The 27037-nt window shown below is 41.3% G+C and overlaps 1 protein-coding gene across 2 annotated transcripts in view; it reads left to right on the forward strand.

Moving 5' to 3' along the window:
* Window positions 1-234: 234 nt before the first annotated feature.
* The window catches only part of LOC132824765 (hyaluronidase-4-like), a 33094-nt gene continuing 6291 nt past the window's right edge, over window positions 235-27037 (forward strand). The window contains exons 1-3 of one of the 2 annotated variants that reach the window (XM_060839479.1): window positions 235-271; window positions 779-863; window positions 23025-23986. In XM_060839479.1, coding sequence (XP_060695462.1) covers window positions 23048-23986 — 939 coding nt within the window. In that variant the 5' untranslated portion in view covers window positions 235-271; window positions 779-863; window positions 23025-23047. Of the gene's footprint in view, window positions 272-778; window positions 864-10586; window positions 10703-23024; window positions 23987-27037 lie in introns of those variants that run through there. The other variant, XM_060839480.1, reaches the window with a different exon arrangement.

Raw genomic sequence — 27037 nt, forward strand, 5'->3', positions numbered from 1 at the left:
ACAAAATCCAAACTCCCTAGGCTTTGAAACAAATGACCATCTATTTGTTGTATTTTTAACTACAATGTCTTACAGTTGACAAAACAGTCTCATTTACTTTTAAAAGCCCTTGGGGGAATGCAGTTATGTAAACCTTTGTGCAGTCCACTTACTCCTTGTAAAACACTCCCATAAATAAGGTGGAGTGTAACAATGTATTAAAGCAACAGCCTCAGACTTGCACGAACATTTCTTTCAGAGAAGAGCCCCTAGCTGCTGTCTGAAGACAAAAGTAAGATCTGTAAATCTTTGCATTGTTTCTATTAAACTCAATTTAGACAATAATGTTAGATTGTGATTGCTCTCCTTTTGTTCAACAAATTATACAGAAAAGTATGTAAGACTTCTAGAACAGAGGGCACATTTTGAATTTTTATGAATTGATTTTACTTTCATTACTGCAAAGCATTCAGTTTAACTATAGTCAAATTGTCATGGAATGCAGTGTTAAATAGTTATCTAATCATAGATTTTCTGTTTTCCAGTTAACAAATTCATAAAATTTGCATTTTAAAAAAAAGTCCTTCAGGAGTGAAGTTAAGCCAATCCAGTGAGTCATTTATTTATTTCACATAAAGCATTCCCACAACAGGATTATAAAATGATAGATAAGGAAGCTGTCATTTTATACTTTGTTATGGAAATATTTTATTTGAAGTAAATAAATGATTCACTGGGTTGGCTTAATTACATTTCTTTGAGTTTTTATCTAAATGCATTTTTTTTATCAATTTGTCAGGGAAAACAAGGCAGTCTCTGAGCAGATCTTCAGGAATTCTCCTTTAAGAGAAGAACCCCTCAGCTTTGGTTGTTTGAAAACAAAGGTAAGATCTTAAAACTTTTGAGTTGTATTAGTATAGATTTAGACTTAATCTGTGATCTTGACTTAATCAACAGACCATACAGAAAAGCAAATTTTGCATTGTCAAGTGGTTTTGTTTTCATTTTCTGTAAAGTGTTCATCGTACCTCCGTTTGAATTGACATGAGTTTCAAATTTGGTTTTGATGGTGAGATCAAGTAGTAGAGGTTTGTGTTAACTACAAGGTAATTTCAAACATTACAAAACCAATCCTTATCATTGTAATGCCACAACAGAGCCAAGTGGCAATCCATTAAAAATTTTTTTTTTAAAAATTGGAAGAGTTATTCATGTAACTGTAATATTCAGGAACTAAACCTGGACACATACACAGAGTCACAGAGATGTACAGCACAAAAACAGACCCTGTGGCTCAACCCCTCCATGCTGACCAGATATCCTAAACAAACCTAGTCCCACTTGTTAGTTCTTGGCTCATAGCCCTTTAAACCCTTCCTATTCATATGTTCATCCAGATGTCTTTTAAATGTTGCAATTGTACGAGTCTCCACCACTTCCTCTGGCAGCTCATTCCAAGCTCGCACTACCTTTTGCGTGAAAAGGTTGCCCCTTAGGTCCCTTTTAAATCTTACCCCTCTCATCCTCAATCTATGCCTTCTAATTCTGGATTCCTTATGCCCTCTAATTCTGGATTCCCCTATCCCAGGGAAAAGACTTTGTCTATTTACCCTGTCCATGTGCCTCTTGATTTTATAAACCTCTATAAGGTCACTCACCCATCTCCGATTCTCCAGGGAAAACAGCTTCAGGCTATTCAGCCTTTCCCTGTCAAGTCCTCCAACCATGCCAACATCCTTGTAAATCTTTTCTGAACCTTTTCAAGTTTCACAGCATGCTTCCTGTTGCAGGGAGATCAGAATTGCATGCAATACTTCAAAAGTGGCCGAACTAATGTCCTGTACAGCCACAACATGACCTCCCAACTCCTATACTCAATGCTCTGACCAATAAAGAAAGCATACCGAACACCTTCTTCATTATACTATCTACCCGTGACTCCATTTTAAAGGAACTATAGACCTGCACTCCAAGGTCTCTTTGTTCAGCAACACTTCCCACTACCTTACCATTAAGCATATACGTCCTGTCCTGATTTGCCTTTCCAAAATGCAGCACTCCCTCACATTAATCCAAATTCAACTCCATCTGTCACTCTTTGGCTATTGGCCCATCTGATCAAGATCCCATTGTGCTCTGAAGTAACCTTCTTCGCTGTCCATTATACCTCCAATTTCGGTGTCATCTGCAAACTTACTAACAATACCTCCTATGCTCAGATTCAAATCATTTATCTAATGATGAAATGCAGTGGACCCAGTTATTGTGGTATACCAGTGATCTTGACCAGTAAAATTGTACAGGTTTATTTGACAGTTAAAATATTACTCATTGTAAGTATATTTCAATTTCAAAAAGTGTCATTATTTCGTTGGGCATTCAGGTATGTTTGAACTCTTAGGTACATTTATGGATTGCAGCACTCAAGAATGTGGCTCAACCACCTCCTCCAAAGCAGTTGAGATGAGCAATATTGTTGACTTTGTCTTCAAAGCCCCAACTCATAGCTCTAGGAAATTTTATACCCCATGCCCATTCAAGCTATATATGAAGAGGCAAAAGTAATAGTACTGTTCATGGATTTCAGTGCTCAGAAGTGGCCAAAATGTTAAAATGAATATTTGCCTCAGGTCAGTATGGAAACAGGCCATTCAGCCTGATCAGTCCATGTTGGTACAGGTTTTTCATGCAAGCAAATGCTCCTAATTAAATTTACCCACTCTGTTACCTCTTGCAGTTATTTAATTTCGTTTAATTAATCTATCCAACTAAATCCTGAAGGTCCACAGCAACATACTTGAATATTAAGTGCCTTCTGAAATTTCATAACAAACCAACCATTCAATTGTTTTTAATTTGGTGGCTCATCAGCACCTTTTCAAGGGAAACTAGGAATGCGTAATAAATGCTAACCTGACCTGAAATCTTTATGTATTGTGAAACAATAAAAAATCCTGATCATTGGATTTGATTTTGCTTTAGATACATACTAGAATTGAGTTCTGCAGCCTCATAACTTTCTGTGTGAAAAAATTCTCTCGTTTCTCTATTATAACTCTCTTATTTTTATTCTTCTTCCTATGGCGCTTCAACAACCAAAACCAATCTCGTTCCATGCACCCTATCCCAGTAAAGAAAACATCACAGATTTACAAGACTGTCTTCTCATTTCTATATCCTTATTGCATATATCATAGTAATGAAATCTGACCCTATTGTAAAACTTTACTATATTTCCTGTACTGCTCTTTCACTACACCAAGTTTATTTTAATAGATTTTGTTAAAAAAACCAGTAATTTTATTCCATCACATTATGCTGGCATTGATCTCCATCTCCCACATTTTACCCCACCACTGCCTTGCCCCCATCTAATTGTATCCATTTGCAATATCCTTTGGTATTCTAAGAAATAATAGAATCAAATTGTCCTATTTTCAGTTAGTGTTTTGTCAAGTGAGTTACATAGCTCCCAGTTTGCCATTGCTTGCAGAATTTTTCATATGCATTCTTCTCCCTTCACCACATTCGTTATCCAAATGGGCTCTTAGGTGCTTTTTATTTAAATTTGTGCAATCGAAAGCACGGGAGTGTTCCCTACTGCGGGGACTTTGACATTCAAGCCACTGACACCATATTTGCCATACATTTGGATGCCACTGCAAAGCAAGAACTACCTGTCATTTAGTGTTATAAAGTCAGCACTGTACAGCATGGAAACAGACCCTTCAGTCCAACTTGTTTGTGCAGATCAGATAGTCTAAATAAATGTAGTCTCGTTTGCCAGAATTTGGCTCATATCCCTCTAAACCCTTCCTATTCATATACACAAAATTCATATTTCAAAATGTTGTAACTGTACCAGACTCCACCAGGCGATGGCCTGAGGCACTCAGATGGGCCCCAGCTATGCCTAGCTTTTGTCAGCTACGTCAAACAGTCTGTCTTCAGTACCTATACAGGCACTGTGCCCCAACTCTTCCACCATTACGTCGATGACTACATCAGTGCAGCATCCTGCACCCAAGCTAAACTGGAGCAGTTCATCGACTTCGTCCACAACTTTCACTCTGCCCTCAAATTCACTTGGTCCATCTCCACACCTCTGTCCCCTTTCTTGATCTCTCCATTTCGATCTCTGGCAACAGTCTCCAGATGGATGTTTATTACAAACCCACAGACTCACACCTACCTGGATTAGACCTCCTTCCACCAGTATCCTTCAAGAACTCCATCCCATTCTCCCAATTCCTCCGCTTCCATTGCATCTGCTCAGATGAGAAGACATTCCACTCCTAAGCTTCCCGGTTTTCCACCTATTTTGAACAGCGTGTTTCCCCGCCTCTGTCATCCAGACAGTCCTCCACTACACCACCTCCATTCCCCATTCCACTGCTCTAACCCTCTCCCCTCCAAATGCAATAAAGACAGGGTCCCCGTTGTCTTCATCTACCGCTCCCCCAGTCTCCGCATCCAATCCGTCATCCTTAAACACTTCCGCCAACTTGCACCTACCAGGTAGATGTATCTGTTGCTCCTGATGAGATCTCCTCTATATTGGGGAGACTGGAAGCCTTCTTGCAGAGTGCTATAGGGAACATCTCCGGGACATCCGCACCTATCAACCTCACCACCCCATGGCCCAACATTTCAACTCCCTCTCTCACATGCAGGTCCTGGGCCTCCTCCACTGCCGCTCCCTCACCACCTTTCGCCTGGAGGAAGATCGCCTCATCTTCCATCTCGGAACACTTCAACTCCAGGGCATCAATGTGGACTTCACCAGTTTCCTCATTTCCCCTCCCCCATCTTACCCCAGTTCCATCCTTCCAGCTCTGCACCATCCTCATGACCTGTCCTACCTGCTAATCTTCCATCCCACCTATCCGCTCCACCCTCCTCTCCGTCCTATCTCCTTCATGCCCACCCCATCCATCTATTGTACTCTTTGCTATCTTATCCCCAACCCCACCCCCGACCCATTATCTCTCCACTCCGGAGGCTCCCTATCTTCATTCCTGATGAAGGGCTTTTGCCCGAAACATTGATTTTCCTGCTCATCGGATGCTGCCTGACCTGCTGTACTTTCCATCACCACTCTAATCTAGACAGTATGCAGACAGGCCAACAAGGGGTGATGTCATATTGCATTTCGTACTGGGGAATGAACCCGGCCAGAGGTAGCTGAGCACTTTGGCAATAGTGACCACAATTCGGTTATTTTTTCGATAGCAATGGGCAGACATAGGTATATTCTGCAGTGAAAGATGTATAACTGGGGTAAAGGCAATTATGAAGTGATTATACATGATTTAGGATGCATAGAATGAGGAAGGAAACTGCAGGAGATGGACACTTGAAATGTGGAGCTTATTCAAGGAGCAGCTACTGCAGGTCCTTGATAAGTATATTCCCAACAAGTAGGGAGGTAGTTGTCGAGAGAGGGAGCCATGGTTTACTAAAGAAGTTGAAGCTCTTGTCAAGAGGAAGAAGAAGGCTTATGTGAGGATGAGGTGTGAAGGCTTAGTTAGAGAGCTTGAGAGTTATAACTTAGCCAGAAAGGATCTAAAAAGAGGGCTAAGAAGAGCCAGGAGGGGACATGAGAAATTGTTGGCGGATAGGATCAAGGAAAACCACAGGGGCCGACCTGACTTCCCAGTCACTAGCTATTTTAATTTCCCCTCCCACTCCCTTTCTGATGTGACCATCATCAGCCTCCTCCATTACCACAACAAATCAGACCGTAAATTGGAGGAACAACACCTCATGGTCCGCCTGAGCAGCCTACAGCCTGGAGGACTCAACACTGAGTTCTCAAATTTCAAATAATCGCCCTTCCCATCACCTGACTCCCTTCCCAGCCCCTCACCCTCCATTCCATTCCTCTCATCGACTCTTCCTTCTAGCCACCAACTGGATTCATCCCTCCCATCGACCAACCAGGTTGTACCCTCTTCCTGTCTTCACCTCTCCCCACGACACCACCATGCCCTGCCCACCCCCTTGATCTGCAGCTCCTCTTACACCCACTCCTAATCCTGAAGAAGGATTACATCTTAAATGTTAACTTCTCCACCTCCTGATGCTGCCTGACTTGCTGTGCTCTTCTGGCCCCCTGCTTGTCTACCTTGGATTCCAGCATCTACAGTTTTTTTTGTGTCCACCACTTCCTCTGGCAACTCATTCCATACATGGACTACACTCTGTATAAAAAAAGTTGCCCCATAGACTTCTTTTAAATCTCTCCCCTCTCATTTTAAACCTATGCACTCTAGTTCTAGACTCCCTCACCCCAGGGAAAAGACCTTGTCTATAAGGTCACCCCTTAACCTCTGACACTCCAAGGAAAACAGCTCCAGCCTATGCAGCCTCTCCATATAGCTCAAATCTTCAAACCCTGGCAATATCCTTGTAAATCTTTTCTGAACCATTACAGGTTTCACAATATCCTTCCGAAAGCAGGGAGACCAGAATTTCATGCAGTATTCCAAAAGTGACCGAACCATTATCACTGAAGACAGAAACCAGAAAAAAATGCTTGCTCCTCACTTCATGAACAGAAGCCTGGAGATTCTGTTGGATGATATGGTGGAGATTAGGGCAGTGCCAATTAGGAAACAGCCAACCTGGACCCGGCTTGGAGCCTGGGTCAGTTATAGAGTCATAGAGTCATAGCGATGTACAGCATGGAAACAGACCCTTCGGTCCAACCCGTCCATGCCGACCAGATATCCCAACCCAATCTAGTTCCACTTGCCAGCACGTGGCCCATATCCCTCCTAGCTCTTCCTATTCAAATACCCATCCAAACGCCTCTTAAATGTTGCAATTGTACCAGTCTCCACCACTTCCTGTGGCAGTTCATTCCATGCACGTACCAGCCTCTGTGTGAAAAAGTTGCCCCTTCGGTCTCTTTTTATATCTTTCCCCTCTCACCTAAACCCATGCCCTCTAGTTCTGGACTCCCTGACCCCAGGGAAAAGACTTTTGTCTATTTACCCAATCCATGCCCCTGAGAATCCATCACCCCCTACATTTTCCAAAATAGCATACCTGTTTGAAATGGGTATAGCCACAAAAGACTCCTGCATTAGCTGGCTACCTCTCTAACCTTTCCTGGAGTTAACCCATCTGTGTGACTGTATCTGAGACTTTCTCCCTTTCCTATAACTGCCATCCATCACATACTGTTGCTGTTGCGAATTCCTCATTGCTTCTAACTGTCTCTCCAACCGATCCATTTGATCTGATAAGATTCGCAACCAACAGCATTTATGGCAGATATAATCCACAGTAACCCTAAAACTCTCTTTAAACTCCCACATCTGACAAGAAGCACATATCACTCTACTCAAGGCCATTTTTGTTCCTTCACAATCTACAGACCCAAAAAATATCACCATCTTATTCCTCCACAAACACTGCCCCAGGTTAAATTAATAGTTATGGCTTACATTTTAAGTTTAATCAAGAGACTTATCTCCAAAATCATATATTCAAGAAACTCACTACTGCAGACTTTCAGAAGTCCATTTAAAACAATTAACTTATCTGATTCTGTGATGTAAACTTCGCCCAACAGTTTCTCCAAGGTCAGTTGTGAATTTCACTGTTTGTTAATTTTCCCAGATGCACTCCAATGTCCAGCGATACATGAATTCAAACAGCAACGGCAGTGTCAGTTACTTTCTTTTTTTCTCTCTCCTGCACTGACCTCACCATGTGCTTCCTTTGTCTGTTCTTCTCCCTTTTAAAACTGCTGTTGTTTTGACTTTTTTTTCCCAAAGTTCCAAAAGAATGCAACAGCATATAAAACGTAATTGCTGCTCCTGGAATTCGAGGAAATCACCTCCAGCATCTAAAATACCTCAATAAAGGAGCAGCTGTTACAGCTAAAAAGTTTTCCTGTCCTCCATCTTGGATTATCCAGAATCCTTTTTCAATAAGCTGAGTTGAAAGGAATGCCCTGCAAAGCAGGAAGAAGGTCAATGATCTCTGTGCCTCATCAAATGAGTGCCACCATCCTCTCTATGCGACCTTATATTTACAGAGCCACCATTCCCTGTAAGTCTGCCATTGTGCATACATTTTCCCAACTCTCACTATTGCATGCAATATGACCATCAGTGACTGTCAGCCATCTCAGTCTCCTGTAACAGTACACCATCCTGCCCTCTGCTCATTCTGCTCATGCACTGGGGCCACCTCACATCATCTCCTGTGTCATCTTTAACTGCTCTTCCATCCAATTCCATCATAATCAATCCCCCTGACTTGGATGGACAGCCCTAACTACTGACTAAACAGGATCCTGACTGGTCTCCATTCAGGTCTCCAACTGCCTACATTGGGCCTGCTGGACTGACCATAGTGCACTCTCTTCAATGTAGTGAGTCAGAGCCCCTGACCATGATCATCCCAAATGGACACCTAACCATATCCAGGCCCCCGAATTGCCCTTCACTGACTGTGTTGGGCTCCCATGCCAAATCTACTTCCCGCTCCTCCACCCTTGAGCCCCGCCCCTCCAATCGCCACCAGGACAGAACCCCACTGGTCCTCACCTACCACCCCACCAACCTCCAGATACATTATATCATCCTTCAGCATTTCCGCCACCTCCAAACAGATCCTACCACCAAGGATGTATTTCCCTCCCCTCCCCTATCAGCATTCCGGAAAGACCACTCCCTTCGCGACTCCCTTATCAGGTCCACACCCCCCACCAACCCAACCTCCACTCCCAGCACCTTCCCCTGCAATTGCAAGAAATGTAAAACTTGCGCCCACACCTCCCCCCTCACTTCCCTCCAAGGCCCCAAGGGATCCTTCCGTATCCGTCACAAATTCACCTGCACCTCCACACACATCATTTGCTACATCCGCTGCACCCGATGTGGCCTCCTTTACATTGGGGAGACAGGCCGCCTACTTGCAGAACATTTCAGAGAACACCTCTGGGATACCCGCAGCAACCAACCCAACCGCCCCGTTGCTGAACACTTTAACTCCCCCTCCCACTCCGCCAAGGACATGCAGGTCCTTGGCCTCCTCCATCGCCAGACCATGGCAACACGACGCCTGGAGGAAGAGCGCCTCATCTTCCGCCTAGGAACCTTCCAACCACAAGGGATGAATGCAGATTTCTCCAGCTTTTTCATTTCCCCTCCCCCCACCTTATCTCAGTCCCAACCCTCAGACTCAGCACCCCCTTCTTGACCTGCAATCTTCTTCCCGACCTCTACGCCCTCACCCCCTCTCCAGCCTATCACCCTCACCTTAACCTCCTTCCACCTCTCGCATTCCCAATGCCCCTCCCCAAGCCCCTCCTCCCTACTTTTTATCTTAGCCTGCTTGGCACACGCTCCTCATTCCTGAAGAAGGGCTTATGCCCAAAACATCGATTCTCCTGCTCCTTGGATGCTGCCTGACCTGCTGCGCTTTTCCAGCAACACATTTTTCAGATGGAGCAAGCCCCTTAGATTAGATTATCTACAGTGTGGAAACAGGCCCTTTGGCCCAACAAGTTCACACCGCCCCTCCGAAGAGAAGCCCACCCAAACCCATTCCCCCACCCTATATTTCCCTCTGACTAATGCACCTAACACTGTGGGCAATTTAGCATGGCCAATTCACCTGACCTGCACATCTTTGGATTGTGGGAGGAAACCGGAGCACCTGGAGGAAACCCATGCAGACACAGGCAGAATGTGCAAACTCCACATAGACAGGCGGGAATCGAATCCAGGACCCTGACGCTGTGAGGCAGCAGAGCTAACCACTGAGCCACCGTGCCGCCCCTTGTGTTGACTGGTAACTACTTTCTGTCACCAGTCCAGGGCTATTTGGTCCAGGGCTATTTGGATGGTTCATATGCAATGCCTGTTCCTGTGCACATAGTTTCTTTGCAGTAGCATTGCAATGAAAGATGCCAGTGCATTCCAAAGTGCCGCATTGAAGTACAGTAGAAGTAGAAAAGGATTGTACATGTGCTATGATGATACAGTGAGATTGTTATGTCAATATCTGGGAATGACAATGTAGGCAGCCACTGCTCGTGGAGTGTGCCATGAGATGTTGATGATGACTGGCCATGATGGAGGTCCAGTTGCCAGATAACCCCTCAGACTTTCGTGTTGGAAATTCTCAGCATCCAGTTTCTATCTTGCTAGTGGGAGCATAGGAATCTGCTTATTGCTGAGATGAGAAATGGTAATAATGACGGTGATAATGAGCAATAATATATGGTAGGCCTCTTACTGTTCACTGGCAAGAATCTCTTTTTGATGTCCAGGACTTTATGGGAAATTTTGACTTTTGGTCTTGACATCTCACCAGAGTTTTCCAAAACTTTTTTTGGAAGTCCACATCATTCAGGGACTGGGGAGATTTCACCCTTTGATTCTCTTCAGTATTCCAGCTATTCTCCAAGATAAGAGGTATCTTGGGGTCCTTCTGCTAACATCCAGCTAATAAAACTATGATTATGTGCAATGACTTGGATGAATTGTCTAACTTTTCTTCATAGACCTATTGACTGTGGACTCCCCAACTCAAGCACGCACCTCACTGCATTCCTGGTCAGTGACTTCAAATCAGGAACTCCCTTGGTTCCTGCTACCCTTTGCTACATTCAAGCTGGTATAAAGCACCAAGTGCTTGTAGCCTTTTACCTTCTGGTCCCAGCATCTTCCTATTGTCAACGGAACAAGAAATCAAAGAGGTAAAGTTAATGTCCTACATCACCTTTTCCCATAACAATATGGCAAACTTGAGATACAAATTCATCTTTTATTATCTCTATCTCCCAAACCTTCCATTCTTTTGTGAAACAATGTGAACAATTTCATCTCTTTAACAAGATAACTGTAGACATCCTGTCACCATGCAGAGGCGTGGCAAGGTTGTTAGTTTAGTTTGCAATTCCTTGCATATAGCCCTCATAAATAAACATAAACTATCTTCTCAGATCATTTTTTTTAAATCATTTATCCTCCATTTAAAATTCTCAATTCTGAAACTTACGTTCCTAAAATATAAGAATCGTAAAATTGGGCATTTGGAACATTTTTTGGCTCATTGCTTCCAGAGAATGTAAAGCTGCAAGCCGTATGTTGTCTAAATTCTGGTAATTGTTAGGATCTGAGCCAGCAACAGGTAATTACTATTTGGCAATCACAAGTCAAGTTAATGCTGCCTTCATATTGGCAGGAATTTTTGGTTTAAATCTTGTTTTGGAAAATATCCCCCAGACAAAAAGAGAAAATGTAGCTAATGAGTATTTTCTGGAAATTGACCTGCATAACAGAAAGTCAGCAACAAACAAGATGCACAGGTATATTAACAACAATGCATAGGAATTACTCCAGTGACCAAGACTGTCTCCCTTTACCCTTTTCTTTTGATGACTCCTTTCTTAGAATTCCATGCATACATACATATGCTTAAGAAACATAACCTAAAGCAGTTTATAGTCAGTTAATTTGATTCTGAAGTGCAGTCTCTGCTGCATTGTAGAAAATATGATGCAGCAAACTCCCATAAAAGGCTAAGTTCTAATCAGCAGATAAGTTGTAGACTTATAGTTTGTTTTAATGTACTTATGTACATGGGGATTGCTGCAGACCAGCATATATTTCCTGTCCCTGATTACCCTTGGGAAGGTGGTCGTGAGCTGCCTTCTTGAACCACTGCAGTTCATTTGCTGTTAGTTGACTCACAATGCCCTGAGGGTAGGAATTCCAGAATTTTGACCCAGTGTCTGTGAAAGTCAGCATGGTGAGTGGCTTGGAGGGGGACTTGTGGATGGTAGTGTTCCCATGTATTTGCTGCCCTTGTCCTTCTAGATGGAAGTGGTCATGGGTATGGAAAGTGCTGTCTAAGGATCTTTGGTGAATTTCTGCAGTGCAGCTGTTGTACATTTTGCTGTGATATAAATAAAAGGGCCAGAACACCCATGTTCTTCTTTGAAATAATATGAAAATATCTTGTACATCTTAGATGGAAGACAGGACGTTAGCTTAATAATCTCATCTGATAAAATAGCTTCTTTAAAGTGCTGCACTCCAACTTTGCATTATATGCTATCTGCAGTAGAATTGTACCCACAATCTCCTCACTTAGAGAAACTGTTACCAATGAATCACAATTGCCTGCGCAGTTGTCAATTAGACATAGTAATAATTTAAAGTTTGGGGTGGAACCTTATAGAAGCCTGAACAATGTGAACTACAATGAGATTTGTGGCAGAATCACAAGTAGACTAATTAGTAAAGTTAGGTCACAAAGGGATTCAGGGTGAGCTTGCCAATTGAATACATAAATGGCTTAATAGTAGGTGACAGAGAGTGGTGGTGGAGGGTTGCTTTTTGGTCTGGATGTCTGTCCACAGGGATCAGTTGTTTTTTGTTTGTCATTGATATAAATTATTTGGATGAGATTATGGAAGACATAGTTATGAAGTATGTGGCATAATATATGGTTGAAGGTTTGTTGAAATTACAAAGGGATCTTGATCAAATAGATCAATGAGCTGAAAAATGGCAGATGGATTTCAATCTGGATAAATGTGAGATATTGCATTTTGGTATACTAAACAAGAGTAGAGCTTATGTAATTAATGGTAGGGCCTTGGGTAGTATTGTGGAACAGAGGGACCTAGGAATTCAGGTACATAGTTCTTGAACTGTGTCACATGTAAACAGGGTGGTTAAGAAGGTGTTTGGAATGCTTGCCTTCATTGCTCCGTCCTTTGAGTACAGGAGTAGGGAAGACATAATAACAAAGTCAGGGTTGGATCTCCTTGCATGGAGTGCAGTCAGTTCAGGGAAGATAGGTTAGAATGCGTGATGGGGACAGAGAAATTGAGACCACCAATGTCACATTGACAGTTCTCAATGAACAGGTCCAGTACAGGTAGAAAACCAGAGGGAAAGGTCCAGGTGGAGGGAGAGTGTTGAAGGTGAGCAAAATGATCTGTTGGACGGGTAGAGGACTCTTGTCCAAAGGAATGGGTATGGACGTGAAGATGATGGAAGAAGAGTTTGATGTCATGTCATGTCTGAAATTCATTAATGTGGGGAGGGATAAAACTAAGACTTTTGCTGCGTATAGAATGTCTGGCATCAGAGAGCAGAAGGTTAGGAGGATGGTGATTATGAGAAAGGAAATGGGGTTGGGGGAGGGGATGGAGTCCGAAGGAAGGCAAGAGGAGGAAGATTCCAGAGGGCTGTAGGTTTCTCTGTTGCATCTTGTGTGCCTTGATTCCTGAAATGTTTCTTGTTAGCATGGAGAATGAGCCAGAGAATGAAGTGGAATTGCAGAGTGGTGCAGCCCTGAGGCTACAACAAAGGCTATATACCTTTGCTCTGTTTTATTTACTCCAGCATGACAAATTGGGAAATATTTGATGGACTAATGGTCTTTCGCTTATCCTCAGTTGGAATGAAGTAACTTGCCACTTAGCATTGGCATTCTGCTGTAAGTTGGACTAAAATCTCATGTTGCACTAAGTTTGCTAGTTTTATATGCCCCAAGACAGAATGTTTTATCTGACTCACTTAATTAGAATCCATTTTCAGCTCATCTTTAGTTAAAATGATCTGTGGAAACATCGTTAAAATCCTGCTTAAGCCTGACAACCAAAGGGTTTAAAGTGTAGATTTTTGATTTAATAGCAATTACAAACAACAAACTAAAATAGATTGCTTAGTGATCAAGGGTATGGAGGTGAGGAAGGAGAAGAAGTGTTCTGTTACTTTAGCTTCCACTAGACATTTTTAGCCTTGGCAATTGATCCTTACTCTCCTATAGGAGATGATGTTAGTTATTCGGTGAGTATTTGCTAAGTGACAGAGGTGAGTTACATTTGTAAAATTTAGACATCAGAGGAGCAATTACTTTTCCTTATTACCAAGTTTTTGTTACTTTTATCCCATTCCAATTAAAAGGATTACAAGCCAGCTAATGTAATTGGCTATATATTTAGCATCTGGTTTAACATAACATCAACAGCACGGATTTGATTCCTATTTTAATGAGGCAGATTTGCAATCTGCTTCCTCATCATTCTTGGAAATAAATGACAGTGGCAAACTAACAGTGACGCAAACAAATAGCTGGGATGAAGGATCAGCAGACAGTGAATCAAGGATCTGTCTTCAGGTTGAGCACAACACTCATGTTTTGTTTATGTTGTGGATCAGTTTGTTCAATTAAGTTAAAGTCCACTTAATTGTCTTTGACTCTTTCTCATTGAAACAGTTACTGTTTTATTATTTATTTTCCTTTCACTATTTGGATTAATGCCAGCAGATATTTAGTCTAGTTTCATTTTCAATTAAAATGGAATTTCTTGAACTATTTAAAATCAAATTTATAAGTTATTGAAGACTCACTTGATGGATGGATAAACGAAAGGAGCAATTTCAGTACTAAATAGTTAGCAGATCAGGCTGTTCCTGTGGAGAGAGAAACAAATTTAACGTTTAAGTTCAATGGGTACAGAACAAAATAATAAGATAATTTGGTATAGCTATGTATTAGTAGAATCAATCAAGATGGGAAGAATGAGAAAGGGCTAATTTAAAGAAGCTAAATCAGAGATTGAAATGAAAATGAGAAGTTAATTTATTTGAGTGACTAAACAGGACATTTTAAAGGTTACTAAAATATCTGAGTAATCAGCTAGGAATATTCAGGCCACATATTCAGGTGTTGAGCAAGAAATACATTTTATTTAATTTTAAAAAAATCTTTAACTTCAGGTTCAGTCAGTTAATATTTTGTTGCTAGGATATGTAACAAACATTACAGACAAAACTGTGGATGTTTGGATAGCATTATACAAGGGTGGTCAGATCGAGCCAAGAATTATGTGCAAAGGTATCAGACAGTGGTTTCAAGGCTGTTACACTCTACTATTGCTTTTGATTGATTTTTCTTTTGATGGATAGACTTTCCTTTAACAGAGTAAAAAAATGTAAGGCTCCAGGAAAATAGTTCAGGTTGCCTGGTAAATCACTTAATCATCATCATATTTCCCAAAGGTACTTTACCCATGTATTTATTATGGGAATGGTTGATCTTCAACAGTACAGAGGAATGCATATTGTTACACAGTGCCAGCAGAGAGAATTATATTTCTGGGAAACAGGCTAAACAAATAAAAATTTATATTTTCTGCAGAGTTATGAACTCTGGTGTGATCTTTGTAAGTTTGTGTTAAGATTCTAACTTACGGAAGGGTGGGCTTGTATATTGAATGCTTCTTGTAATTTTCAGTACTTTTCCCACAATTTAATTGTTTTAAACTCATCAATTCTTCATTCTTATTGTCTGATATTTCTTAATTTCCATCTGTCTGCCCAGAACCGCATCAAGATGCACAAAACTTGGAAATATCATCATAAAATCAAGAAATAACATTTATAGATTGTAGGAAGCAGCAGCAGGTTGTACTAACCGGGGAGATGATCCCAGTCAGGGTCTCGCACAGGAGATCCAAGTTTACCTACATGCCCATGAAGAGCAGTCATGCTCCTCCTGATGTCACAAAGATAAAATGAAAGGTTTCGTTGATAATCTTTTGCATGTGGTTTCCAGAGAGCCACTAATCTATCATCCAATTATTGCCACTCGACATCTAGTGGAAACAGATGAAATGTGCATCATGCACATTTCATGTGAAATTTGCAATCAGCATAGAACAGTGATTCACAAAATTAGGCAACCTTACACTTGGAATAGGCAAGTTTAACTGAAAATTGAATTAGCCAGCCTTGGACATGAATGGACCAAATGAGGTTCTGTACTACTGCAAATTGCAAACAGCCAACTTCCTATTTTTCAGGTGAGAAACATGCCGCCAGTAAAATCTGTGCCAGTTCCATCAATCTAAAATTTTCAGCAGCAGCTGAAATGAATTTGCTTCAAATGATATATTATCAAGCATCTAATCTGTGACAAATGGTGCAAAACATGACCCGATAATTATCTCCCCAGTTCTGAATTACCACGCGTGGCAATCAATAACAAAATCAATTTAGCTGCTTGCAGCTGTTGTGAGCGTGCTTGGGTTTAAAAAAGGTCTTACAGAAGCACTTCTTCAAGAGCAAAGAATGTTTGATAAAGCTTTATGTATTAGAATGGAGGAAGCCACAAGAACTTTATCATCTTTGCCACAATAATACATTGTGCACCTTTGATTTTTGTAAAGTGTTGGTTAACATACGGAAATATCTGTTGTGTAGGTTACTGAAGAAATTGTTCTGAAGGAGCTAATGTTGTTACATTGAGCTGCTGCACCCATTGTGTTGATGTCACACACAGTCTGCACTAACCTTGGGAAGGAATAGATACTCTGTACAGCTGTAAATCTGTCTCATTTGTAATATAGCAGTAGTTATTTTTAATCATGCAATAAATAAATTGTTAAAGAAGAGCACTGGCCCTTCTGGAAGGACTCAGTGGTGGCATATCTTTTACCACTGATCATTAAACAGGTCCCAGATGAAGTTTCAACAAAGGTTGACTGACAGCAGTGACCTACTGCAAATGTGTTGCTGGTCAAAGCACAGCAGGTTAGGCAGCATCTCAGGAATAGAGAATTCGACGTTTCGAGCATAAGCCCTTCATCAGGAATAAGAGAGAGAGAGCCAAGCCGGCTGAGATAAAAGGTAGGGAGGAGGGACTAGGGGGAGGGGCGATGGAGGTGGGATAGGTGGAAGGAGGTCAAGGTGAGGGTGATAGGCCGGAGTGGGGTGGGGGCGGAGAGGTCAGGAAGAGGGTTAGGAGGGCGGTGCTGAGTTGAGGGAACCGACTGAGACAAGGTGGGGGGAGGGGAAATGAGGAAACTGGAGAAATCTGAATTCATACCTTGTGGTTGGAGGGTTCCCAGGCGGAAGATGAGGTGCTCCTCCTCCAGCCGTCGTGTAGTTGTGTTCTGCCGGTGGAAGAGTCCAAGGACCTGCATGTCCTCGGTGGAGTGGGAGGGGGAGTTAAAGTGTTGAGCCACATTGGAACTACATACAGGCAGAGGTGACAGATAGCACAAAGTGCCAGAAGTATTTAATTTTCAAGTTCTCTTTCACTTTAGCACTTAAGCGTTAATTATTAAATATTAATGTTAATTACAGATCAAGTGAGAGAGTTTTTCTGGACTACTGTTCGACGTTGTAACTCTGTACCAAGAAAAAGCATCTGGATGTTTTTAAATGATTTCTCTTGTTCCACTGTTTGAAAACTATCATTCACTTTATTTCCTTTTGGAAGATAAATCTAGTGTTGTGTAGGTGGATAATAGTGTGAAATAAAACTTAGAGGCTATTCAGGGCTCCCTGATGGCAGACTCAGTCAAATGCGGCCTTGATGTCAAATGCTGTCAGTCTCACCTCATGTCTAGAATTCAGCTCTTTTCTCCAAGCCTGAACCTAGGCCATAATGAGGTCAGGAGCTGAGTGGAACCGCAACTGCGTGTCACTGAGCAGGTTATTGCTGAGCAGGTGATGCTTGATAGTCCTGTTGATGACATCTTCCATGGCTTTACTGTTGACTGATAGTGAATTGATGAGCCAGTAATTGGTTGGGTTGGATTTGTCCTGTTTTACATGTGTAGACCATAGCTGGGCAATTTTCCACATTGTGTGTCTATGCTATACAGTGTTGTAACTGTACTGGAAGAGCTTGGCTAGGGGAACAGCAAATTCTGGAGCACAGGTCTTCAGTACTATTGCTGGAATGTTGTCACCATCCTGACTTAGAAATATATCGCCATTCCTTCACTGTCATTGGGTCAAAATCCTGGAATTCCCTCCCTAAGGGCTTTGTGTGACAAATACCCTGTTTGCTGTTTATTTAATTGACAGACTGTTTGTGCAGGAATTTCCTCCAATTAGCTATTTTGAAGACAAAGAAATTAACCAGAATTTCACAACAGCACTCGCCACCCAAGGAGCAGATTAGCAGACAGGCAAGGTATAAAATTTAAGGCTGTTGCAATGGCACTACCTTTGCTGGGTTTTATTTAATCCAACATGACAAAATGGGACATATTTGATGGACCAATGGTCTTTCTCTTATCCTCAGTTGGAGTGAAGCAGTTTGTGTTCCTTTGTAGCAAGACTGGGACAACATTTGCATTTGGGCTGGCAGGAAGTGGGAAGCAGTTGTGGCACACATTGGAGTTGTTTTCCTTGGAGCGGACCTTTGATTATGAGGGGCATAGATTGGAGGATATTCCATTCATAGAGGGTCCAACAACCTGGGAGCATATATTTAAGGTATGAAGTAAAAGGTTAAGAGGAGAATTGAGGAGAAATGTTTCATCCAGAAGTGGCAAGTGACTGGAATTCATTGCCTGAATGTTGGCTGAATCAGAAACTCTCACATCATTTAAGAAGTATATAGATATTCCCTTGCAATGCAATAGCCTCCAAGGCTGTAGGCCAAAATCTGGAAAATGGGAGTACTGTAGTCAGATAATTGTTGACTGGTTTGGACCTGAGGGCTGAATGGTCTCATGTGCTATAAATCTCTCTCAACCTACAAGGATGATGACAGAAGCACATGCAGCAGAATGAGTGAGCATGCCCATACAACATTGCCAAGGCTTCTTTAACAGACTCTTCAAAACCTGCAACCTTTACCACCAAAGAGAACAAAAACAGCAACTGTATGGTAACACCACTACCTACATTTCAAATCGCACACAATTCTGACTTGGAACTTTATCATTATTGCTGCTCTATCAATGGAACTCTGTCCCTAACAGCATTACAACTGATTACTCAGAGAAAAGGTATATTGGAATTGAGCTGCTTGCCATCCCCAAAGCATTGAGCTAATAATATTTCTATTGTTCTCTCGCAGTTTTATCAGCTTCTAAGTTGTATTTATAATATTCCTACTAATTTGCTTGGAGAAAGTGTCTCTAAATCAGCACTTTGGAGCTTTGCTGCAAAAGAGGTTTACCAGCACATTATCTGGACTGGAGTGTATTAGATATGAGTAGAGATTGGACACGATTGGATTGTTTTTGCTAGGCTGAGGGATGACCTGATAAAAGTGTACAAAATTATGAGAGTTGGATGGATAGTTGGGGTCTTTATCCAGGATGGAAATGTCAAATATTTGGGGGCATAGGTTTAAGGTGAGAGGGGTTAAGTTTAAAGGAGGTTTGCAAGGCATATTATTTTACACAGAGCGGTAAGTGCCTGAAATGTGCTGCCAGGGGAAGTGGTAGAAGCAAAACCAAGTTTCAGAAGGATTTAGACAGACAGAGAATAGGCAGGAATAGAGGGATACAGATCATCTGCAGGCAAATGGCATTCGTTTAGACTGGCATCACAGTTGGTGCAGAAATGGTGGACTGAAGGTCCTGTTCCTGTGCTGTACTGTTCTGTGTTCTATATTTTAAAGTTATCCTGACTTGTTCTCATTTGTCCTATTTATTTTCATACTGCCTGAGAGGGCTACACAGGAATTTCCCAGAAATTTTATTTCTTTTCTGGGATTTTATCGGTTTCTTTGTTGCCTCCCTGGGAAAGTTAAATGACTGTGAGCTGGAATGAAATAGCATATTTTGGAATTGTTATCATTCTCCAGCAATCAGGAGCAGGTTGTGGATTTGATGACCCTGCTAATATTTTTTTGCCCATTCTTTATATATGACTGTATGTTCAGAAGCTAGTTAGGGTAGGAATAGGAGAGAATAGGAATAGAGCAGATGAATGCGTGGCTGAGGAGCTGGTGTACGGGAGAAAAATTCACATTTTTGGATCACTAGAATCTCTTTTGGGGTAGGAGTGACAGGTACAAGAAGGACGGAGTGCACCTAAATTGGAAGGGGACTGATATACTGGCAGGGAAATTTGCTGGAGCTGCTCGGGAGGATTTAAACTAGTAAGTTTGGGGGAGGGACCCAGGGAGATAGTGAGGAAAGAGGTCAATCTGACACTGCTACAGTTGAGAACAGAAGCGAGTCAAACAGTCAGGGCTGGCAGGGTCAAGGTAGGACTAATAAATTAAACTGCATTTATTTCAATGCAAGGGGCTGAACAGGGAAGGCAGATGAACTCAGGGCATGGTTAGGAACATGGGACTGGGATATCATAGCAATTACAGAAACATGGCTCAGGGATGGGCAGGACTGGCCGCTTAATGTTCAAGGATACAAATGCTACAGGAAGGATTGAAAGGGAGGCAAGAGAGGAGGGGGAGTGGCATTTTTGATTAAGAATAATATTACAGCTGTTCTGAGGGAGGATATTCCCGGAAATACATCCAGGGAAGTTATTTGGGTGGAACTAAGAAATAGGAAAGGGATGATCACCTTGTTGGGATTGTATTATAGATCCCCTAATAGTCAAAGAGAAATTGATAAACAAATTTGAAAGAAGATTTCAGTTAGCTGTAAGAATAATAGGGTGGTTATGATAGGGGATTTTTCCCTTTCCAAACATAGACTGGAAACTGATTGGGGGCAGTGTTCGTAGGTAAAGGGACGGTTGGAAAATGGGAAGTCTCAGAAATGAAATAACGAGAATCCAGAGAAAGTATATTCCTGTTAGGGTGAGAGAAAAGGCTGGTAGGTATAGGGAATGCTGGATGACTAAAGAAATTGAGGGTTTGGTTAAGAAAAAGAAGGAAGTAAATGTAAGGTACGGACAGGATAGATCGAGTGAATCCTTAGAGTATAAAGGCAGTAGGAGTATACTTAAGAGGGAAATCAGGAGGGCAAAAAGGGGACATGGGTTAGCTTTGGCAAATAGAATTAAGGAGAATCCAAAGGGTTATTACAAATACATTAAGGACAAAAGGGTAACTAGAGAGAAAATAGGGCCCCTCAGAGATCAGCAAGACGGCCTTTGTGTGGAGCCACAGAAAATGGGGGAGATACTAAATGAGTATTTTGCATCAGTATTTACAGTAGAAAAGGATATGGAAGACATAGACTGTAGGGAAATAGATGGTGACACTTTGCAAAATGTCCAGATTACAGAGGAGAAAGTGCTGGATGTTTTAAATGCATAAAGGTGGATAAAACCCCAGGACCTGATCAGGAGTACCCTAGAACTCTGTAGGAAGCTAGAGAAGTGATTACTGGGCCTCTTGCTGAGATATTTGTATCATCGATAGTCACAGGTGAGGTGCTGGAAGACTGGAGGTTGGCTAACGTGATGCCACTGTTTAAGAAGGGTGGTAAGGATAAGCCAGGGAACTGTAGACCAGTGAGCCTGATGTTGGTGATGAGCAAGTTGTTGGAGGGATTCCTGAGGGACAGGATGTACATGTATTTGGAAAGGCAAGGACTGATTAGGGATAGTCACATGGCTTTGTGCATGGGAAATCATGTCTCACAAACTTGATTGAGTTTTTTGAAGAAGTAACAAAGAAGACTGATCAGGGCAGAGTGGTAGATGTGATCTATATGGACTTCAGTAAGGCGTTCGACAAGGTTCCCCATGGGAGACTGATTAGCAACGTTAGATCTCACGGAATACAGGGAGAACTAGCCATTTGGATACAGAACTGGCTCAAAGGTAGAAGACAGGGGGTGGTGGTGGAGGGTTGTTTTTCAGACTGGAGGCCTGTGACTACAGGATCGGTGCTGGGTCCTCTACTTTTCATCACTTATATAAATGTTTTGGATGGGGGCATAACATGTACAGTTAGTAAGTTTGCTGATGACACCAAAATTGGAGGTGTGGACAGTGAAGAAGGTTACCACAGATTACAACAGGATCTTGACCAGATGGGCCAATGGGCAGAGAAGTGGCAGATGGAGTTTAATTTTGATAAATTTGGGAAAGCAAATCTTAGCAGGACTTATAAACTTAATGTTAAGGACCTAGGGAGTGTTGCTGAACGAAGCAACCTTGGAGTACAGGTTCATAGCTCCTTGAAAATGGCATTGCAGGTAGATAGGATAGTGAAGAAGGCATTTGGTATGCTTTTTTTTATTGGTCAGAGTAATGAGTACAGGAGTCGGGAGGTCATGTTGTGGCTGTACAGAACATTAGTTAGGCCACTGTTGGAATTTTGCGTGCAATTCTGGTCTCTTTCCTATCGAAAGGATATTGTGAAACTTGAAAGGGTTCAGAAAAAATTTACAAGGATGTTGCCAGGGTTGGAGGATTTGAGCTATGGGGAGTGGCTGAACAGGCTGGGGCTGTTTTCCCTGGAGTGTCGGAGGCTGAGAGGTGACCTTATAGAGGTTTACAAAATTATGAGGGGCAGGGATAGGATAAATAGACAAAGTCTTTTCCCTGGAGTGGGGGAGTCTAGAATTAGAGGGCATAGGTTTATGGTAAGAGGGAAAAGATATAAAAGAGACCTACACGCCAACGGTTTCACACAGAGAGTGGTACGTGTATGGAATGAGCTGCCAGAAGAAGTGGTGGAGGCTGGTACAATTGCAACATTTAAGAGGCATTTGGATAAATAGATGAATAGGAAGGGTGTTGGCAGGTTGGACTTGATTGGGTTGGGATATCTAGTCGGCATGGACGGTTTGGACTGAAGGGTCTGTTTCCGTGCTGTACATCTCTATGACTCTAAAACATGGATTAATGTTTAACATGACCTAATCTCCCTTTTCAGCCTTGGGACCACAAACTTTAAATGATGAAATAGATGAACCAGTTATTACCTAGTTGTTACATTGTTTTAAAAGTGTGAGCAAATTTGGAATGACTGACTATTTAACATGAACAATCTCCTGCTTAAATTCATCATGAATGCTATGCTTAATTTTGAGACAGGGAGTTAAATCATTAATATAAGCTGAAAATGACAGCAATTCAAGTTCAGCCTTTTTTAAAACTATGATCTGTGAAAGCTGTGATGGATTTTGAACTCATTAGGAAGCTTGTAGAAAGATCATAAGGTGATGATTTTCTGATTTTTCATATATATATATATATATATGGCTAGATCATTTATATCAATAAGTTAATGATAAAATAGTACTATATTTATGGACTATTAATGCATATGTCAATGCTTGGCAATCTGCAGTAATTGTCAATGTCATTCTGTTGTTTCAGGGAGAGATTGGAAGCTGAGAGCAATGCTTGTTGCAGTGATTCCCAAGAAGCTGGTCACAAAACAACTGGTGTTTGTATTCATATTACAGACGACAAGTGGCCAGTATTTTAAGCAAGCAAAATCTCCAGTACTTCCACACAACCCATTTATTGCTGTGTGGAATGCCCCAACAGAACAGTGCAGGCTCAGGTATAAGGTGGATTTGGACCTCAGTGTTTTTGATATATTTTCCAACTCCAATGAGACACTCAGTGGGTCAACCATCACCATATTTTATCACAATCATCTAGGCAAATATCCTTACTTCACCAAAAATAAAGTTCCTGTAAATGGAGGAATCCCCCAGAACATCAGTCTTAAGGAACATTTGAAGAAGGCCAGGGCTGACATTAAGAAAGTCATCCCAGTTGATGACTTCAGTGGTCTTGGGGTGATCGACTGGGAAGACTGGAGACCTCTGTGGGTCCGAAACTGGGGTCATAAAAATATCTATCGGAAAAAATCCATTCAAATTGTGAGAAAGCTTCACCCTAACTGGCCAGAAAAAAAAATTAAGTTAGAAGCCAGGAAAGAATATGAAAATGCTGGGTGGAAATTGATGAATAATACACTGGGGTTAGCAGAGAAGATTAGACCGCATGGCCTCTGGGGGTTCTATCTCTTCCCAGATTGCTACAACCATCACTATAAGAAAGACCCAAAGAAATATACTGGGAAGTGTCCTGCAATTGAGTACAAACGTAATGACAAGTTACTCTGGTTATGGGAAGAAAGTGGCGCTCTCTATCCTTCCATCTATCTACCACTTGAATTGAAGTCAAGCCCAAATGCATTGAAATTTGTCCATTACCGACTGAAAGAAGCTATCAGATTAGCCTCCATTGCCATAAAGGATTACACTCTTCCCGTCTTCGCATATGGACGTCCATTTTATGCCTATGAGTTTGAGCCTCTCACTCAGGTAAGTAGGAAAAGATACATGTTGTGTTTGAAAATGGATGAGAAACCCAGCTTTTGTATTAGCTTTGTGATGAATTTGCCGATCCTCGTTCAATTATTCCAGCAAGGTTAACATTCCTGATTGCAAGCCAACCATTCATGCTGGAAAGTACCAGTGAACATGGGAATGCTGATGGGATTGATTCGGTTCTGCCATTCCTAAAGTTATTTAGTCTACTGACAATCGTTATCTACATATTTTCTAAGCAACCTGTTCAGAGATGTTAGCACATACCTCTGGAATGCATAGGACTCCAAGCATGATTATTGTTATTAAGCTCACAAAAAGCAAGTGGCCAATGGGTGTGGCGATAATGCCCCTGCGAATCTATGCCTCAAAGATATTTGTGCAACAAAAGTAATACAAAATCATAATTTATTTTATTAACAATACAATTTGTCATTATGTATTGTACACAAACACGTTAAAGAAGAGGTGTTGGCTAGAGATTCTCTCAAAGTTCATTTTTGAATTAGCAAGGCAACAACTTAATTATACCCTCATATGATGCATCTATATCTTCAATGTATGAACATATGAATAACTGGAGTAAGCCATTTGTCCCCTTGAGCCTGCCCTGTCGTTTAATAAGATTATGAATATGTTACTTTATTACTCTTAGGTCAAAACTGGATCTGCTATTGTTCACTTTGGCAAAGGGTGGGAATCTTGAAATCATCAGTTAGAATAAGTTAGGGAATGCTGCTACTGAAAAGCTCCCAGGAAGATCCCTCAACTGAACCTCACTGATTTATTGGGTCACTGATACTTCAAGTATTTGAAATGTTTTGTTTTTTTCAGTTCCACAAGTCTTATGATTTTAAAACACAAGGGAACTATTATTAAATCACATCTAAGATTTCTTGCTTTTACTTACCACTTTACTTGATACTACCATATTGCTGATTGGTTACCCTTCACCAACTTTTATTAGTAGTCACCCAGTTCTCTACAACTCCTGCTGTCATCGCATCGGCACATTGCTTACAGGGTAAGCCTGAACATGGGTGTCATTTCCATTTATATAATGCAACATTTGAAACTGGCAAGTGGGTTTACAGCCAGAACCCTTTCCTGCCATTAATCCTCCCTAAGGGTTACTACTAAGTTCCTAAATCCCCAGATTCCAAACCCACATTATCGGAGGGGTGTGATTGCGCTGGGGAAAGTGCAGAGGAGATTTTTCAGGATGTTGCATGGGCTGGAAAACTTCAGTTGTGAAGAGAGATTGGACAGAGGAGATTGAAAGGAGACATGATTGATACATAGAAAATTATGAGGGACGCCTATAGAGTAGACAGGAAGAAACTTTTCCTCTTGATGGAGGGATCAATGACCTGGATATAGATTTAAAGTAAAGGGCAGGAGTTCTAGAGAAAATGTGAGAAAAATCTTTTTCATGGACAAGGTGGTGGGAATGTAGACCTCACTGCCTGTTAGGATGGTAGAGGCAGAAATCCTCATGATATTTAAGAAATATTTAGATGTGCACTTGCAAAGTCAAGACATATAAGGCAGTGGGCCAAGTGCTGGAAAATGGCATTAGAATTGTTCAGTGCTTGTTTTAGACCAACCCAGATGTGATTGGCCTAAGGCCCTCTTTCTCTGCTGTAGATCTGTATGACTCTAAACGAGTGGCATGCAGATTGTGAGTTGGCATTTGGTAGTTTTTGGCTAAAAATGTTGTTTACAGTTTCTAAAAACAAAACCTGCTGCAAAATTATGTCTGAATGATCTGATAGGCCTATTTTTATTGGCAGGTTCTCTGCTGTTTTACCATTCCTGCAAGCAACAAAGTTAGGATTTAACTGGCCCTTGGGATGAGCGGACCAGGAGCAGCAACTTCAAGAACTGAGCTAACCTGAAGTTGTGATGTTGACCCCTTTGCTAGATTCCTGCCACTTGTTAAAAAGGACATTCTTTGGCCTCAATAGTACTTAGATATATTGACTTGATGTTGCCTTCAGGGACATGCAAGACCAAATTTGTGACTTACCATGATTCAAACAAAGGTGTAGAGCATTCTAAAGTATTTTGATTGGAAATGTGGGTGACAATCCCTCTCTTCTGTTCACTGTTCCAGCGACCCAGATTGTTCCTTTCCTTTTGAGAGTGAATGATTTAAAGTTTCCCCTTCTTTCGGAACCAGTAACCTGATGCTATTTTGAATAGTCTTGCAGAGGATGTATTCTGAGGTGATTTTCCATCCAAGCAGCAGCTACATCGAAATCTGCTTTGTTGCTGCAATCATACAAAATTCAGTGTATTTATTCTGTCATATCTACAAATTTGATCACAGGAGTAAATTAGTCTGTTTCTCCCTTTAATACTGATTTGGTTTCAAGGTTTCTTCAGTCCTAGTGTTGCTACCTAATAAACTTTTTCTCTGTTGTGCTTGGCATGCATATTTCAGTTAAAATGAGAAGTGATATTTTAGGCACAATAAACCCCAGGCACATCATTTCAGTTCAGTTACTGTCCTGTTTATAAATTGCTATTAACAAATCAATAATAGATTTTGAGGAGTCCCATTTCTAATAATACATGATGAATTTGGAAATGTGAAGCTACAATACTCATGTACAATAAGATTTAACACATTGCTGTAGCTTGTATAAATATTGGGTTAATATTTCATTAAATGTTACCAAACTTTTAGAGAATCTGAAAGAACAGAAGGAAGTTATTTGGCCTGTCCCACCTGTGTTGACCTTTTGAAAGAATTGTCCAATTTTTAGTCCCAGATCAAATTTTTAAAAATTTTCTGTGGAATCTGATTCTCCTATATTTTCAGGTGGTGTATTCCAGATCTGAGAAACTCTCTTGTGAAAAAAAACTCCTGATTTCCTTCTAATTATTTTTCCAAGCATTTCCAATCCATGTCTTCTTGTCCTAACCTATCTATCAGAGGAAAGTTTCCCACTTTTTACTTCATGAAAATTCCTTGTAAATTTGAACACCTCTATTAGGTTTTTACCACATCCATACCTGCCTCAGAACAAACCCAATTTT

The sequence above is a fragment of the Hemiscyllium ocellatum genome, chromosome 19, assembly GCF_020745735.1.
Source record: "Hemiscyllium ocellatum isolate sHemOce1 chromosome 19, sHemOce1.pat.X.cur, whole genome shotgun sequence".
Lineage (NCBI taxonomy): Eukaryota > Metazoa > Chordata > Chondrichthyes > Orectolobiformes > Hemiscylliidae > Hemiscyllium > Hemiscyllium ocellatum.